The 19,585-nt window shown below is 34.7% G+C and overlaps 1 protein-coding gene across 1 annotated transcript in view; it reads left to right on the top strand.

The window, feature by feature from the left end:
- The first annotated feature begins 506 nt into the window (after window positions 1-506).
- The window catches only part of LOC138698397 (alpha-N-acetylgalactosaminidase-like), a 33,160-nt gene continuing 14,081 nt past the window's right edge, over window positions 507-19,585 (top strand). Inside the window, exons 1-5 of the mRNA XM_069824271.1 lie at window positions 507-660; window positions 6,591-6,752; window positions 13,771-13,945; window positions 16,881-17,055; window positions 18,944-19,038. Of these exons, the coding sequence (XP_069680372.1) occupies window positions 6,601-6,752; window positions 13,771-13,945; window positions 16,881-17,055; window positions 18,944-19,038 (597 nt within the window). The 5' untranslated portion in view covers window positions 507-660; window positions 6,591-6,600. The remainder of the gene's footprint in view (window positions 661-6,590; window positions 6,753-13,770; window positions 13,946-16,880; window positions 17,056-18,943; window positions 19,039-19,585) is intronic.

Below are 19,585 nucleotides of genomic sequence, written 5' to 3'. Positions count from 1 at the left end.
CCAATAATGAATTAGTAAAGTTCATAGTTATAATTATTTCTAAAGCAGTTTATTTAGTTTTTTTTTTCTTTTTGATTGCAAATATGACTTATCTCAATACTGAATATGAAAGAGCTCCGAAAGGGGCTTTCAGTAGTATAAATAACTAAAAAATGACAATTTTTTAGTTGTCGCACTTTTGAACTGGACGATCGATATATGTTTGTACCTTAGTGCACACTTGCACCACTAAAGTTCTCCTGCTTGCAATGCCCCTGGATCAAGGGTATCCAAATGTGTGCAGAAACTGCCAGAAATGGCTTATTCACAGTGTGTTGGATCATCTTGCACAATGCTATACTTTGGACTAAAAAATATGTAAGTACTTGCTGATTGTGCCTCAGATAAAGTGGAAAGTGTTTACCAGAAAAGGGGGTCAGACGATGATATGATATAAACTTGTTCTGATGAGAATTTTTTTCAAGTATGAAACAAGTGCGAGACCTGAATGGAAATATTGTGTGTAGTGATAACATATCACCTCTTTTAAGTGGGTCAAACTGTGTTCATATTATCAAAAACAATTAAACTATTTGAAAGTCATGTATAAATAGTCATGTCACACACAAACAGCTACAGTTATCATTGTATTCTGTGAATATCCCTCTGTTGTTTCCTTTGGTAAGTAGATTAATAAGCTGCATATCCATTGCAGTGCTAATATGTGAATGGTAAAAACTGTTACAGCAAGAATCAAACCACTCGCATCCTTTATACACCGAAGTAAGCCTCCATGTTGTACATAACACCTTTATAATTTGTATACTGGAAATATATAATTTAATCAATCAATCAATCAATCTTCTTAATGTATCCAGCTGTTTGCCGACAACATAAAGTCCACTATAGTCCACTGTAGTATATTCAGTTGTTGTTTTTCACGAGAAATGAGGGGTATTTTGATCGGTGTTCATTATAGATGCCTGTTGCTAGTAGCCAGGGTTGGGGTGTAGTCAATATATACTGCAGGGCTGTGTCTTCTGCAACTGGTACTGATGATTTTAGTTTACTTCTTTTGTGGTTTATGGATGGACAGTATAGAAGAATGTGTTCCAGATCTTCATCATGATTATTACACCACAGACAAGTAGGATTATCAGAAATGTGAAATCGGTGTAGGTACAATTGAGTGACAATGTGACCTGTTCTGGCTCTTGTTAAAAATGTTTGAACATGTCTGGGCAAGTTTTTGTACATTCCAGGTCATTTGGTTTCTTTTGTACAGACTGTAAAATTTTTCCTTTGTCAGAAGAGAGCCAATTGTTGATCCATAGGTTTATAAAATGAGACTTTACTGAAGCAAAAGCATTGGATAGAGATATCACTTGAAGAGATGTTGGTTGCAAATATGTTGCCTGTTTTGCAATATTATCGACTTTCTCGTTTCCAGGTATACCACAATGACTAGGTATCCATTGAAATGTTATTTCCCTTTAGAGTTCTTTTAGTTTACGTAGTTGTTTCTGAATTGGAATAATTCTATGTGCATATAGGTTTGGTACATATTTAATTATATTAAATATAGCCCCCTTGGAGTCAGTAAGTATGCAAATAGATTTCTCAGAAATTTGAGTAACACACTGAAGAGCAGCATCAATAGCTAGCAATTCAGTGTCAAGACTGGAGGAGGATGAACATGGTATGAAATAACTTTCTTGATATTTTGAAATATAATACCCTGCTCCCGATGTCCCATTATTAGAATTTAGAGATCCATCTGTATAAATTTTAAGGTGATCCTATATGTGCTGCAGAGTAGTTCCATGGCATCTAACTTAAGAATGTACGGAGGATCATTTTTGGAATGATTTTCTGGAATTTCTATGCTATGTTCTGGAATCACCCATTTCCATGGAGGAATTTCGTTCACAACTGGAGTTTTAGAAATGAGTGTGTCTTTGATATAGATTGGTACAGTATTTCTTTTTTTTTTATTATTTTATAGAAATTACACAGGATATCACCTGACAGTTTGAAGAACATCTGAGCTCTGGGTGAGGCTTGCAATTTTAAATTACAAAAATATATTTTAGATCAGATACAAGTTTTCTTTAATTTTTTTAAGTGAAACTTCTTTAGGCAGGGTACGAGCCTGTGAAATGTATTCATTCAGTCTGGAACAAAATTCTATGATAGAGGTTCTATTCGGGCCATACCTTTGAATAAATACCTTGCTTCTTTATTATCAATTTGTATTACAACAAGAAAACTGATTTAAACATAATACCATATACAATGTACGAGAGAGGATCGAAAAGTAATGCACAACAACTGTCTGTAGCAACGTATTTAATAGGTAAGCAAAACGAAATAATGCAGAAAAAAGCTACATGTTTTACCTATTTTTCAACACAGGAACCAAGTCTCTCGACACATTTTCCCCTTCGTTACAACAGAGTCAGTACACCTCGTTCATAAAACTCCGTTTTCTGGGCATATAACCATCTGCGCACGACTGATTTCACTTCTTCAAACCAAAGCATTGGCCTCCTAGGAATTTTTTCATTGGTTCGAAGAGGTGAAACTCAGACAGTGCGAGGTCTGGGCTGTAGGGTGGGTGACTGGTCTGGGCTGTAGGGTGGGTGACTGCAGCCTCAATGCCTCTGACATTAGGTGGTGTTGCAGTGATCACTGGTCGGCCGGAATGTGCTTCGTCAGTAAGATTTACTCGGCTCTCTACAATCAGCACCATACACCTCCAACATTTCCCTGTGGATTTCACTCGGACTTTTTTGTTTTGCTCAGAAAAAACGGACTACACCTCGCTGCTCTTCACAAGTAGTGATGCTAACATCTTTACTCAGTAGTTACCGCTCGTTCCGCCAGGGTGACACCTAATCGACCCATTGCTGTCTGTAGCGCAAGATTCAAACTATCTGCCAAATTTTAACATCCTAACCAAAATAGTATACCGTAAAGAAATTGTTGTGCGTTACTTACCGATCCTCCCTAGTAGTCTGTTTTCTAAGCTCTGTATTGCATTGAAATGAAAACCCTACGAAATGTTGAAACTTCACAAGGCATTGGTAAATTATCTTTTACTTCCAGTATTTTATTTTTGCTACTGTTATTATAAACCAAATGCTTCAATTTTAAATTCTGAAGATTATTGAGTACAATAGTGTTAAATTTAACCCTAATTTATTGTCTCTCATTGCACGAACACTTAAAATATTACTAAACATTTACAGTTCAAGAAGTTTCACTTCTTCACGTATAGTGGCTGTGGTTAGTAAGAGTGGGTGAAGAAAAGATTTTGCTAAAACTGATCAAAAAGAGGAAAAGTAATTGGCTGGGTCACTGGCTGAGAAGAAAGTACCTATTGAAGGATGCACTGGAAGGAATGGTGAACGGAGGAAAGTTCGATGCAGAAGAAGATATTAGGTGATAGATAACATTAAGATACCGGTATATGGATTGTATGTGAAGACGAAGAGAAAGACGGAAAAGAGGGAAGATTGGAGAATGCTGGGTTTTTCAGTAAAAGACCTGCTCTTGGGCACAAAATTATGAATGAATATGGCTACACACTCATTCTCTTACTTATTTTTACTTTCTAGTATTGAGGCAGGAATGCTTATGATCACCATTATTTTTTAACATCTATGTAGAAAGTGTCCTTGAAGAATGGTGGAAAAGATACTCAGAAGTGGGAATCCAGATTGACAGTGAATTTTTACACTCATTAAGTTTTACAGATAATCAATTTGTCATTGCACAAGATGAATAGGCTTTTATAAGACATAATACAGTTCAATAAGTGGGATCTATCGATCCATTTTAATCAAACCGAATATTCATCAACAGATAAAGACAATCCCGATGATTACAACACATTTTGCTGATGATTACCAGTATTGATGATACCAATACTATAGGTACATATTAAAGAAAATAGATACTGGCGCCATATTCAATTATCTGGAATAATAGTCTCGAAATAGGATATTGTGGATGACGAAATCAAATACAGAATGACCAAAGTAAGAAGCAGTACGATGGCTAAATTCATTGTGGTGGAATTCTCACTTATGAAAAAGAATAAAGACATACATAGGCCGTTTAATGGAGGTGTCAGTCATTTTATATGATAGTGAAATGTGGGTAGTGAGAAGAGAGAATGAAGAAAAATGCTGATGGCCGTGAAAATGGATTATCTGTATTGTAATTGTATTGTATTTATTTACATTCCATGGTATTCTTTCATCACTTCACAGCTAAGAATATGAAACATGTCAAAAAATCTTAATACTACAGTCTTAATTATAGTCACAGTCTAGTTGAAATATATTCAGAAGAGTTTTACAATATACTAGTACAATATAAGGGGTTATTATCGATACAGTACTTAATACAAGACAGAAATATTCATGCAGCACTATTGAATGTCATAAATTCACCCGCAAAATAGAAGGCGTGAGAAATTAGTACTTCTTTAATTTGTCCCTATATATATTTATTAATCTGACCCAACATTTTGGGTTTGCCTTGCGACACAGAAGAGCTCACAATAAAATTAAAAATGTAAAATTATATATAAACAGATTTCAAACAAAAGAAATTAAGACATAACAAAAAAAGAGACCTAGTACAATTTAAATTGAGTGTACTCCATAAAGATACTGGTGAAATATCGCTACGGAAAATTTGATTATGGTGGTGAGATGACATCTTGAAGTTCTCTCTTCAGCTTGTATTTTTTCCTCCTCTTTACAAAGGTTTTCGAAATCGTGGCTCTCACTCCAAAGGAGAGACCAGTAACTGTGATTGTTTTAATATTGTACTTGACTGATAAGAACGGAATGGTAGGCTCGTAGATTTTCTTTTTCTCTTCGTTCACTTCAGATGGTTGAGTGACTGAGTATTCAAATCTGTTTGTAAGGTCTAATGTTTTGAGTTTGATATTTTATATCAATAGGGAGGTTATTAAAAATTGTTACTGTCATATAACGCACTCCTTTTTGATAGCATGATAAACTTGCTGATGGAGTATGAAAGGCACTTTTTTGACGTGTATTTATGCTATGAACTGTTGAATTACTTACAAAGTCTTCATGATTGCATACAAGGAAATTTATTAATAAAAAATATACTGTGAAGAAGTGCAAGGGACTCCTGATTATCGGTACATAGAATTTTTATAATGAAGATATGAGGAGAATAAAGCAAGCTGAGGACAGAGTTGTGAATAGGACTGAGAAAAGAAGGCTGAGTAATGACAACTGACCAAGAAATGTTTATGAATAGGCACCACCAGTTTCACGTGAAAGAAGCAAACCACGAAAATCTTGGACTGAAGACTTGTAGCCGAGGAGGATAGGAACTTAAAATTGCAGGATGCAGTATATGGGCGACATTGAAACGGAGAGATTGCTATCAGCTGTATAATCCATATTAGTACCTGTAATAATATGGTAATTTTAGTAGTTCGAGCTATAGTACTGTAATGAAGCTAAACACCTGTTTCAGTATTTTACTGACATGCATCTGTTTAGCATTCATGATATCGAAAATGTGGTTTTTGTCATGCTGTCTGTCCATTATGTACGGTCAGGAAGGTTAAAAATTAACTTTTAAGTTTTGAAATGCCAAAAAAAAAAAAAAAGTCATTATTATGGTAATTCATAAAATCATGGAAAATTTCAAGCTGAATGTGATTATTTAAATAGTTTTATTCTTTTGCAAATAATTATACAGAGAGGACCGTAAGCAATATCATTAATTTCAGGCAGTTATTCTTTGAGGTATTTCAAACAAAAAAGTTTAATACAATTTTACTCGCTTTTTCTTCCTTTTCCAGATAAAAATTGTTTTATGTGAAACATTTCATAGCGTATTTTGGGAGAGTCATTGATTTAGTTCCTAATATGCTCAGTCAATTCAAGAGAGCAGGGTATTATGATAGTAAATGATTGAAAGAATTTTAGTTTTGTCCTTCAAATGTGCAGAAATTTCATCCAAATAAATGTAAATTTTCGTTCAAAAAAGGATTTTAAAAAGTTACATTTGTTCGGATCAAATTTCTGCACATTTAAAGGACAAAACTAAAATTATTTCTATAATTTGTAACACTGTTCTCTTAAATTATTTAAATTATTTTGAATAAAATCAATATTTTTTCGAAAACACTCTATAAAATGAATTAAATACTATTATAGTCACAATCATGCCGTGGTATGAAAGAAAAATTTCACAACCTCGAGCGGGAATCGAACCTGCGACTAACGGACGTATATAAATAACCCAAACATCGTAAGATGAAGATTACACTCTATAAAATGTTTAATATAAAATATTTTTTTATATTGAAAAGGAAGCAAAAACGAGCAAAAACTTTTTTGTTTCAAATATCTCAAAGAATAATCCTTGAAATTAATGACATTACTTACTGTTCATTAAGAAAATTTTTAATTCTAGTCTTCCTTTTACTCTTGAAGTGGGCTGAATAAGATGCATAATTTAGAAAAATAAAGAAATGGGAGTGCAAAGGGCACACCGAATTATCTGTTAGGCCACAGTAAATCATATACTGATTAAATGTCGTTTCACAGAATCTGAAAAATGTTGGTGGTTTGGATCTTTGCTGCAACTATTGTGGCTACTGCATCAGCCTTGGACAATGGACTGGCCCTTACCCCTCCCCTAGGATGGCTGGCGTGGGAGAGGTTCCGCTGCATTACAGACTGCGACCAGTTTCCAGATGAATGCATCAGGTCAGTTCAGGCATCACTGTGTGTGTGAATGATGATTTACAACAATATGACTTTCATCATCCTCATCACCACAACCACCGTGTTCAATCATAATTGTAAATCTCTCATGTACGGACATTGAAGGGACGTAACAATCTGTCCGCATCTGGGAGGTGTCCTTTATTGGGAGGGAGTTTCCCCAATCTAACAGTAAATTTATAATATGCATTACGTATCCCTTCACGCTTTAAATGAAATGTATTACTGTAGTTTAATTCTAAATACAGTTTACTACAGTAAATTCTTTGCAACTTTGAACTACAGTAGATAAGACCGAAAAAAGAAACTACAGTACTGTGCCATGCAATTTCATTCTAGGTCTACAGTTATGCAGTACCAGTACTGTAATTTACAGTTTTCAACTTAACCTTAACATGCCATGTCTCTCGAAACAGAACAACTGATTGAAGTGAAGAGAATAATTATACTAACCCTATCATCCATTTTGAATCTTGCGTACACTACTTTTAACACTTAAATATAAGTAATTGATTAACTAGCGGACTTACTCGTGTTAATTATGTAAGTTTGTGCGGCTTATAGCTGTTTCGGTGCTCTGGGGATGGTGTGATGAAGCACCGAAACAGCTGTAAGCCGCACAAACTTACATCATTGACACGAGTAAGTCTGCTAGTTAATCAATTAACCCTATCATGTGTCGAATACAATTTCACGATCGCTGAAATCTTGGACCCATCAGACAGGTTAAATTTTATGACTTTGTTTATCCACCCACTTCCAGCTAACAAGGGTTAGCCAGCTGGGCTAGTGGTATAGGCTACCACCCTTATTGTCTTCTTTCATGTTAAGGAATTTCTGTACAGTTCTCAAAACTAAATTTTACATTTTTGTAACACATTAGGTCTTGAAAACCTAGTTCTGTCCCCAGTCAGGAGGTAAAGCAAGCTTTAGGACTGTGAAACAACTGTCCCGTGTGCGTATCTGAGAGTGTCTGTAAACGAGAGTTAAATTTATCATTATTTCTATATTATTTCAGTTGGGACATAAAAATCTGTCCGTATTTGAGGAGTGTCCGCATCTTGGGTGTGTCCGTAAGGAGAGGTTTCACTGTATTACTATTTTCAGTCATTATTACCACAATCATCATCTTCTATCATCATCATCATCATCACCACTTCATAATTACAACTATCATCACTTCATAATTACAATCATCATCATCACCATCAATATTACAATGATTATCACCACTATACCTGTTTATTCTAAACATGGGACATGACATTAGCGCTGTTTCTATGAAGCATTTGGCAACATTACAGCTACTGCAATAACTCTACAAAGCACGGCCTACACTCCTTAACTTCCCCTCCTCCTCTGCTGTACTCAGTCAGTGATGCGCAACAGTGTGCTGCGTTGCAAGATTTATTTTAACGATTTACGCTATTATTCAATTTAAATTCATGACTAAACGGTTTGATGTGCAAAACAAGATTCAAGGCATTAACTGTTCAGATTATTTTTACCTATCTGCTTGTATAGCAATCAGCCATTTTTCTTGGGCCATTACCGCAATAGAGTGCTGCAAATATTGGGCAAAGACTATTTTTTTTCCTGCTTAATGGCACTTCATCGAAGAAAATGTTTAATAAAAGTTTTGTTATATTTAACATGTAGAATCACCACTTAAATTTTGGTGCATCAGTCCCTTGCCACCCTGTATAGCTAATGGTATTTTACAAACTCTGAATTCACTATTCCATAATCGATCATTATTGCCATTACTACCACCAGTATCATTACCATCACCATACTCATCGCCATCTTCATCATATCATCATCGTTATTCAAGAGCATTGTCGTTATTGTGATGAGACCTCAAGAATAAACCTTTCCGGAGTTCTTTATTATTCTGTATTTTCTCTTTCCCAGCTATACAATTCATTGTCATTGTTGGTGATGTGACCTCAAGAATAAACCTTTCTGGAGTTCTTTATCATTCTGTTTTTTCTCTTTCCCAGTTATACAATTTAAAAACTAAATTAAGATCATCGTATTCCTTATTACAATTGAGGACCGTTTTCACAAAACTCAACAACCACCACTTAAAAAATTTTACAGGAAACGTTTTTTTTTTAGTTTATTCTCAGATCTTTGATATTGTAATTCTGAAAAATAGACATTGTTTCTCTTTCAGAGATGCATTAATTGACATGAAGTGCAACTATGATTGATATCTTACTTATTTGGAAAAAAATATGACAAAAGTTAAGAAGTTTACAAAACTCAACATATCCACTTTTTTAAATGCACATACCTTAAAATGTTTAATTATTTTTCATTCGCAGCTGGTAAAATCCTCATCAAGATCATTAATACGTACTTTAAAATAATGCTTAAGTACTACTGAATTAAAAACCAGTTAATTGTACATACTGAAACCTAATTTCAAGCCTTTTTTTCTTTTCCTTCAAAATTTGTTATTGACTTACAGGATCTCTATGTTTTCATGAATTAAATATTTTTCTTTGTGCAATACATTACCCAAATCACTAAAAATCAAAATCGTGCAGAATAATCTCAGTGCAGTGGTTCATCATTAATCCATTCTATTGTCAGAATTTCTGGAACATCCCTTTAAAACTTTGTCATAAAATCAGGGGCATATTTTGCGGACTACCGGGGCTACCGGCGGTAGCCCAAGGAAATTACAAAAGAAAAAGTTTATAATATAACATAATGTAATAAATTTGTATCATTAGTTTTACCATAGTAATTAAAATTAAAGTAATTGTTAGATTTACATGCGCTCTCTGCTCTCGAAAAGAAACAAGTTGTCAAGGCGGCATCGCTGGAGAAACCGCTTGCTACATGAGGTAGCCTGTGACCGTTTCGCTCATGCTGTCCTTCGCACAACTGCCCGTCCCCCCCACTCCCTTCTGTTTCCATCGTGCACTGTAGGTGGGCGAGTTGCCACTCTCGTGATCGGTTTCTTCGCAGGCGCGAAGCAGCAATACGCTTAGTACGCTAGCAATTGAATGTGATTGTGTTCTTGCAGTGCATTATTTTAAATCTGTGATTTGTTCGAGTGTCTAAGAGTTATATTAATTGTGAATTATTAAGTTTTTAATTTCCCAATTAAGTGATATTGTGAAAAATATGGCAGAACAAGTTTCTGGAGAGGTTTGTGTTGAAAATGACTGTGTAATAGAAGGTTTATTAAAAGTGCCTTTTAACCGTCGTACATAACAACGAGAAAGTTGAAATTGTGAAAATGGAAAGACCAACTCCTGAGTTAAATTTGTCCATGGACGTAAAAGAAAAACAGCGTGAGTACACACGCCATTTCACTTCAACATCATATGGTAAGTGGAATTGGTTGTGTGGTACTTCTAAACTGTCTAAACTATTTTGCTGGCCATGTTTGTTATTTAGCCGCGAAACTAATGTGTGATCAAAAGAGGGGTTTTCTAATATGAACTCCCTTCGAACGGCAGTCCTAGAATACGACAAATCAAAAGCTCATATTTGTAGTAGCATGAACTTTGCAAACTTTGGGAAGACAAGAATTGATTTACAGCTAGATACGCAAAAAGCTCTACACATCAACCAACACAATGCTCTTGTGAAAAAAAAAAATCGGGAAATTTTACTGCGTCTTATTAACGCAGTCTGCTTTCTAGGAAAACAAGAATTGGCTTTTCAGGGTCATAACGAGAGTGTGGAATCAGACAATATAGGAAATTATATTGAATATTTAAGTTCCTTAAGTGAATTTGACCATTTACTGGCCAATCATCTTGAGAGTTCAACAGTATTTCGTGGTAATTCTCCCGCAATTCAGAATGACTTAATATTTGCTATAAGTGGGGTTATGATAAAGAACATAAACCTTTTGTGGCCATTGTTGTTGATGAAACAAGTTACTGCTCTAATCAGAGTCAATTGTCCACTGTTTTAAGATACGTCGACAGTACTGCCAATGTTCAACAACGGTTTATAGGATTCACAAATGTCAGTTCGGACAAAACTGCTGCTACTTTGTTTCAGCATGTGGAAGGTGTTACAGCAGAATACAATGTCGGCAATAAGTTAATTGCACAGACATACGATGGTGCTTCAGTTATGGCGGGAAATATTAATGGCTTAAAAACAAAAGTTCAAGAAAAGTATCCTCAAGCACTATTTGTCCATTGTTACAGCCATGTTCTCAATTTAGTTTTGCAACAAACTACTTCATCCATTCCAGAATGCCGCATTTTTTTCAAAACACTGTCGGGTTTAGCTGCATTTTTCTCATCATCTCCTAAAAGATCAGAAAACTCAAGAAATTTATGAACAAGAAACTCCCAAAAGTAGCACAACTAGATTGAATTTTACATCTTGGCTTGTAAATACAGTAAACGAATACAGAGAAAAACGGACTGCTTTCTTTAAAAATATCATTTGTAATGACTCTGAAGAAAACTGAGATGATGCTGTAATTGTGCAGGCTCAAGGATATTTGTATTTTTTCGCACAGTTTCAGAATATATTTCTTCTTGAAGTCTATGCTAGAGTGTTCGCACATACAGATGTGCTCTACAATATTCTTCAGACAAAAAGTCAAGACATAGCATACTACTTGCAAGAGGTATCAAAGTTAAAAAAAATACTATATCCGAGTTCAGACGTAGTGGGTTTTCGTCCATATGGAGTAATATGGAAAATGAAAATTCTTCAGCCAATACAATGGAACCACCATTAAAGCGAAGAAAAGGAGATGATGAATTGAAATACAGGCAGCTGTACTACAGCATACTAGATCGTATGCACATGGAAATTACTGACAGATTTTCTGATTATGGAAAGCTTCAGTTCACACATCTTCTAGATTCTCAAAAATTTTCTGCTTATAGAGAAAACTTCCCGAATGAGGCACTAAACAAATTATTTCAGTCCTATAACAGTCACTTTGATCAAGTACGTTTGAAAAATGAATTAAGTGTAATATATTCAGCAGAAGTCTTTGATTTTTCGAACAAACCTATCCATGAAATATTATCTGCCATATATGAAAACCAGCTGAACCAAGTTATTCCTGAAGTCCTTAAATTGGCAACATTAATTGTGACAATACCAGCTACGTCAGCATCGGCAGAAAGAACATTTTCTGCGTTGAAGAGAATAAAATCCTACTGTAGATCAACTCATACACAAGAACGTTTATCCGGCTTGGCACTAATATCCATTGAAAAGTCATTTCTACAGAAACTTTGCAAGTGGCCCAACTGTAATTTCAAGGACGAAGTCATCAACGTATTTTCGTCCCAATCAAGACGTCTGGAATTCACATAAATATGTAAGGAATTTTATTATAGGGATTTTAAAATATATTTTGTGTAATAATAGGGTCAGTGGTAGCCCAAACCCTTTAACCAGTATACGCCACTGCATAAAATACCTAGACCTCTTCCGAAATATCATTATGGAAGTAACTCATTAACTTTCTTACATTCTTAGCTTTGCTTTTGCTGATATGGTTCATCAGTGGAAGGTCAAGTGCTTTAGACATTACAGAAGCACTTGCCTTTCTCGATATAAACAGTCGAATTTCTATTGGTGCTAAAAAATATGTTTTGTACGCAAGTGCTCTCATCTCTGACATTTTAAATGGTAATTTGGCTTTTACAATATTTTTTGCCATCGATTTTAAATCGTAAGTAGCCTATGCCAGTCTTTGCCCAAAAGTTTTACGTCCTCAAACATTGCCATAATTTCATAATACTCTTATAGCAATGTAATGTATTCATGTCTTCTCAGCTCTTTCTCTATCATTCGAAACATATGGTCCGGAGACATAATTTTATAGCTTTCCAAGGACATGAAATAAATGTTTAATTTCTTTAAAAGCTTCAAAGCTTTCCAGATAACTAACAAGCATAGCAATCATTATGCAATTTTTATTCTGAGACCCACAAGAATCTGAAAACTATCTAAGAGTTAAATTTCTGGATTTTTCTGGGAGTAAACATTTTTCCTAAATTACCTATGTAATTAATCCTTCAATGTCGTAATAACATACTTGTTACTTTTCTAAACGTAGCAGCATATAAGCCTACTGGGAAATCCTCTTCATTTTCACTTCTTACGAAATATGAAATAGACACAAATCTTTCTAGCTTTTTGAAGTCCTTCTACGCCATTTAGGTAGATCAACTTTCATATCTTAGCAAAAAATTGTCCTATTCAACTTTTGTACTATTTCTGCATAAATTGTCTCGAAAATTAATTAGATCATTTAAGCAGAAAGAACCTGCAGCACGTTTTCTTTTTTCCCTGTTCTCAATGATTACAGTTTAGTTTGGATGAATGTCGTTACTTTTAGGCGCAACTGTATATTTCTTACCCTTAGATTAACGTACTCTGCTCCTATTCTTCCTGCCCCTTTCAGTAGCTTGAATGGATTTTGAATACTTAGGGTTCTTATCCATTTTTCATCATTACACACAGAATATATGCACTTACAACAGCGCCAGATTTTTACTGAATTAACACAGGAAACAACAAAATATTATATAATATTTGAGATTCGAAATGTATCACTGTTGTCAAAATGCAAATGTATTATATTTTTTGTAAAATATTGTAGCTTGTGAAACATGATATAAGTGTGAAATGTTGAGTTAGAGGATATGTTGAGTTTTGTGAAAATTTAAGAACTGGAGATGTTGAGTTTTGTGAAAATTTAAGAACTGGAGATGTTGAGTTTTGTGAAAACTCTCTGAATTGAAGCACCCTTTTCAACGGAGAATGTTAAGTTTTGTGATATTATGAGCACTGCATCATTTTCCTCTCATTACAATTGACCAGAGTCCGTCAAAACTCGCAATTAGAAAAAAATGGCGTTTGTTGAGTTTTGTTAAAACGGTTCTCAATTACAAGCGATATGCTCTTTTAGTTCTTCATATGCTTTCTTACTATCGACTATACTACGTCTGAACTTAGCTGTGTGGTGACATGTTCTTTTGTAATGCAGCGAGCAGCTGTTCAAGCGCACAGCTGACCTGATGGTGTCAGAAGGATACAAAGATGTCGGTTACCAGTACGTCATCATAGACGACTGCTGGCTGTCAACCGAGAGGGACAGCGAGGGTCGCCTGCAGCCGGACCCAAACCGCTTCCCAAGTGGCATCAAGGCTCTGGCAGACTATGTGAGTTGCAGTCTCTCTACGTTGTGACTTTTTGTTGACAATTGTAAACGTTTAAAGAGTACAGAATTTTTACTCATACTTCCATTTATATCAGGGATGTAGAACTGATAGAGAGAAGAGTGAAAGCATGGGGAAAGCATTGGTTCCTCTTCCACAATCCACAGGTGTTGAATAATGTCTTGGTGATCCATCCACAACCATGTGGCCGATTATAACAAACTGATGCTCACGAACAAAATGACGGAAGTATTTCCGACCACAATAATTTATTATAACACTAAACTTAACCAACAAATTCGGATTAAATGTACAGTATTGCATACTTAATGGTATGTAAACGAATACAATACGTTAAAATGTTAGAAAAAAAGATTTGAAAATACTTAAATGCACAATTTCGCATTTAAATTCAATTGGTGAAAGTGAACTGATAATACTAAAAATGTTTAAACAAAACATATTTTTATTGTAGTTTTAGCAGATTAGAGAAAATTTAGTCGTGAATAAAAATACTTAAGTACTTCCTTTCAAAACATATTACTATAAATAATCAGATTAAATACCTTATCCTTTTCTTCGTTATTTAGGCCTGTATAATATGAGTACCGGTATATAAAAATTAAATCATTCATAAGATTTTTAAAAGTATGAAAGTATGGTACCGCATGTAACTTTTAGTTTAAGTGAAATTGACTACTGGCTTATTAATCTCATAATGAAAACTGAAACAAATCTAAATTCCCGTATGAGTATAAAGGAAAATAATTCCTGTAATTAACTTAGCTTTAACTACAATGCGCCACATCTCTGCATTCTTTTTTTGTTCACCAGTTTCGTTAGATTAAGCTATACTGTCTGAGGTAGGAAATCACATGTAGGTACATCTGTCAATTCAGAGCAATCGTATTAAAGTTCATTTTTGAGAATGTTTACTCACAGACATAGATATGTAAAACTAAACACAGAACTCATATACGCTTTGTGATTGTTTTGATTACAAAAGTATTAATTTTTCCATTGCTCTTTAAACTGGTACTTTCCGAATGACATTGTTTTGAATTTCACCACTAAACAGTAAGCATAAACCCTCTGTACCTTATCATGTGAATGACCCGTGGGGCTGAGAGAAAGGATGAATGACGTAATTCGGCTTGTGACATTTTCCACAACTGGGGCTCAGTTCTGCATCTCTGATTTATGCATTCAACACCAAAATTTACTTTAAAGAAGAGATCATTTCAATATGTACGGTATATTAACTAATGTTCACTCTTGTAATGCATGGCACAGAAATTCTATAGGTTAGGTACATATTCCACACATAAACAAAAATCAGGCGAATCAGAGAGTTTTATTTGTGATATTACCAAGCGTGGCATTTGGGAATAGGGGGAGGTAAGATTTACCCCCTACAAATTTCAGAGGGTTAAATAGTATAGTTTTTACCCTCCTGAAATATTAGACACAACAATGAATTAGGAAGCGGCTTCAACATTGTTAATGTCGGACACTCAACATGCTGTTTTGTGTCCTATGTATTCACACAGTCTCGTATATACAGTCACGAAGCTTGCGTTGTGAGGATGCTAGAAACAATAGACTGTGCCGGTACTATTTCGCATTATCTGTAATGAGGCGATATTAGCGATCCTAGTGGTTAGTAACTATCTATGGATGCATATTTACTACGTATTGAGCTTCGTGACTGTATATACTAGACTGTGGTATTAATTAATTTATTTGTTTAGTATTCATTTATTTATTTGTTTAGTATTCATTTAATTAATTTCTTTTATAGTGCAAAGTTTTGGTTTTTATCTATCGATCGAAGTATTATTAATATTACGATAAGCTATTGCTATGAAGAGGGCTGTCATTAAATCCAAAATCACACATTTTATAACAAAAAAAAAAACAAATGGAAGACAATGGTAAGAACATATACAGTATATAACCTATACATACATACTCTTCACTTCCTTCTTATCAGAGGTGGGTAGTGCTGGATTTAGGCCTAGGGTTGCAGTTTCCAGGGGGCAGCATTTTCTCTCTCTCTCTCTCTCTCTCTCTCTCTCTCTCTCTCTTTTCCTTTTTTTTTAACACCCTGTGGAAGTCGGAAGTCGCATTGTCACGGTCATGGCGAGAGTAAAAGGAAAGTGTGCAGCTCCATAATTATATTGTAATACCGGTATCATGTTATTATACTATGAAACTGTTTAAATTTAATAGCTTGTATAAACAAGATTGTATTGTTGAAAATCAAATTTGATGTGTGTTTATTATTTATCACTATGAATAGTAACCACAACTCTCAGTTACATTTCCAATATCGTCAACAATACTATTCAATCATTTTCTGGCATGTACACTGTATAAGTCGATATGAAAAGTTTATTCCGCAGAGAGTTTGAGTTTATTTTTCAATTTACTTTATACTTATTTTTCAATTTACTTTATACTTCCTATCGAAGTAAGAAATACTCGAAGTAAGAATACTCGTAATAATATATACCCCAACAAAACCAATGCTTAAAAATAAACCACAGCCTGGCTTTAAGAAATCAGTTTTGTTTCAACAATGAATAAGTTTGAATAATATGTTTCTGTGCATCGAGTGTGATGTGCTCCGTCAGATCGACTTGATGACATCAACAATGCTTTCTTCGTGAAGAAAGTGCGAAGGAAATCTTTATAATTCACAAGTAACATGCATGTATTTTCATTCCAGTAATTTATTGTTTTCTGGATTGTAACATTTCATTTAAAACTATTTTGAAACTAAACATGTCCTGTATAGTAGCTGTAAATTTTTGGCACTTAAAGAATATATTGAGAGAAAAAGGGACCATTGAATAGTCTGAAATATATCCAAACACACTGCGAAAGAGAAGTACTGATACATTCTCTTGGTAACTGGCATGCATGTTGCTTGCAGGTGCACTCCCTGGGGCTCAAGTTCGGTATCTACGAGGACTTCGGCAACTACACGTGCGCTGGGTACCCTGGTGTGATGGGCCACTTGCAGATTGATGCACAAACGCTTGCAGACTGGGAAGTAGACTACATCAAGCTGGATGGTTGCTATGCAGAGCCTGAAGAAATGGCTATAGGTCAGTCAGACTTTGGCTACCAGTTGGTTTTATCCAGTATCATTCTTATATTTGTGACTAATCATCATCATCATCATCATCATCGTCTTCTTTCCTTCATCATTGCTACCATCCCACTTCCACTGTCATGGAATTTGAGCTCTTGGTTATAAGCAGGCTTCAAGACTTGGGACCCGATACAATAAGTTTACTGTGCATGTACTATAGATTGTTGACTCGCTGCAGGTAGTGAAAGGTAGAGATGTGTTGAGGTAACAACGTTGCTATTTAGAATAGAGTACGGTAGTATGGGGAAACTCACACATATGTACATTCTGAAAGTACCGGTAAATATGCATTACACAATGACAATGTCAAAAGAATGTGAAAAGCATTTATTCTCCTGCCTTTTATATGTGTTTAATTATACACAGTTTTAATGGTGGAAATAAACATGTAGCAATTTTAATTTCTTCATTTATCCTATTTATTCTATTGGTCGTCTTTAGGAAGTGCAGTTACAATACCGAATTGCAATGTACTACAAGATACATTTTCAGTGTCTCAGACGTAAATATTTTTCGCTTATCTGCCAAACACAGTTTGTACTGTGAAAAGCTGCGCTCTACATCGCATGAAGTGATAGGAGCAAACGAAAAAAACCTAACATAATTGCAGTCTCTAAGAGGCAGTCCTTTATTCTCGAGTGACTCTATGGCTACCAATTTGCTGTTTACATTACACAGTGATCCATATCCGTTATTTTTACATAAAATTGATTTCCACCTCTATTTTACACGTTCAATAACCGGTGTACTTGGTGTCTCATTAATTCTCTGTGTCATTTCCTCAACTAATTTGAGGGCTTCTGGCATCTCTTGCTCTGACTTTTCTAACCGTGTAATAGTTTCAGACACAGTTTGAAAATGTTGTTTTCTAATGCCAGGCGTTTGACAATAAAATCATTTGACCTCTTGAATTCCAATATTTTTCAAAGATATTATCATGACCAGCCAATGAAGCACAGATTTACAGTTTGAAAATAGGTTTGTATGAAAACCAAATTATTCGTCAGAACCTTCAAATCCAGAGCGTTTTCTTTTGCGTATTTGTTGTCATTCTACAGCACCCCCACCCACTGTATGCTTTACCACTATACTCAGTATGCAATTATGCGTATTTCCCAATGAATTGCTCTATCGGGTCCGAAGTCTCGAAGCCTGGTTATAAGAGTCAATATTACAAGAAAAAAAAATTATATTTAAAATTTATTTTTTTAATAAATTCAAATAGTAAGTGAAATTCAAGCAAAGACAAACCAATGACACCCAGTCATTTTGACATTCGAAAATTTTCGTCTCATATTAATCTGTGTTTCTTTCATCCAGCATGTAGGGAGGAGAAGGGAAGCTGCCTTCTAAAGAATTTGAATATCTATTATTTTCATTATAAATGAAATAAATGCTAATTTTGATGAAAATAGATGCTAAAAATTCAGGTCCCTACTCTTTATAAAGGAATATAACATTTTCAAAATGTTTCCCTAATTTTTTTTTTTTTTTTTTTTTTTTTTAGCTGTGTAGTTTACTTGAGCTAATCAAATTGAAGAAACTTGTGTAGTACCAGAAGTTGAGTACCAGTACCTATGTGAAGAATGGTTTCTTTTTTTAGATAACTACAGGTATTTTTTTCTATTTCGTTCTCTTGTGAATTATATTCTGTTTATGTCTATAATAGGCCTGTTTATTTCTTCTCTGATTTATATGTTTAATTTATGTTCAATTTTTTTTGTATTGGCAATACTTAAAATCTTAATCTCCTTTCTTTGCTACGGTACTTAATTTTTATTCCGTAAATTTTAAGTAACAAGTATGTGAACAACCCTGCAATAATAAATAATTTGTTTCAGGTTACCCAGAGTTCGGCTTATATTTGAACGAAACTGGACGACCGATGGTCTATTCTTGCAGCTGGCCAGCTTATCTGGAGTTTTCTGGTATAGAGGTAAGAATCGTGATTCTTGCAGCAATAATGTAACAAATAGGAACTAATTAACTATGCAGAATTCCTTCTTTGCTTTCGATTGATAACTTGAAGCGGTGCTTTGCCCAGATTTTGTAATGTTGAGGTTAGAAATGTCAGCATAACAATAAAGCTTTTATGCCATTATACCGAACCTAAATTTAAAACTTGAAGTACAGGTACAGCTTTATTGTTGGAGAGAAGATATAGTCTTTTGGGTTTGAATATTGCATCAGATATGAATATTTGTTCATTGTCAATTTGTTGTTTATTTTGCCTTAAAATCTTAAATAAGGGTCCCAATCGCGATAGCTAAGTCAAGAAGTCTTCCCTCTTCCTAGCTAGCATCAGTGATCACACATATAATACATTGATGAGCCTGATGGACTTTAAAGGCAACAACTTTTGTCAGTTTCACTATGCTGCCATCTAGCGACTGCAGAAGAAGTCACGTTATAACTCTTATGGAATTTGCATGAAGTAACTGTACTTCCATCTAGCGGTCGTTACCAAAAAATACCTTTTCGAC

Source organism: Periplaneta americana, chromosome 4 (genome assembly GCF_040183065.1).
Source record: "Periplaneta americana isolate PAMFEO1 chromosome 4, P.americana_PAMFEO1_priV1, whole genome shotgun sequence".
In the NCBI taxonomy this organism is placed as follows: Eukaryota; Metazoa; Arthropoda; class Insecta; order Blattodea; family Blattidae; genus Periplaneta; species Periplaneta americana.
Note: the sequence above shows the minus strand (reverse complement) of the source record. Positions and strands in the feature narration are given on the sequence as shown.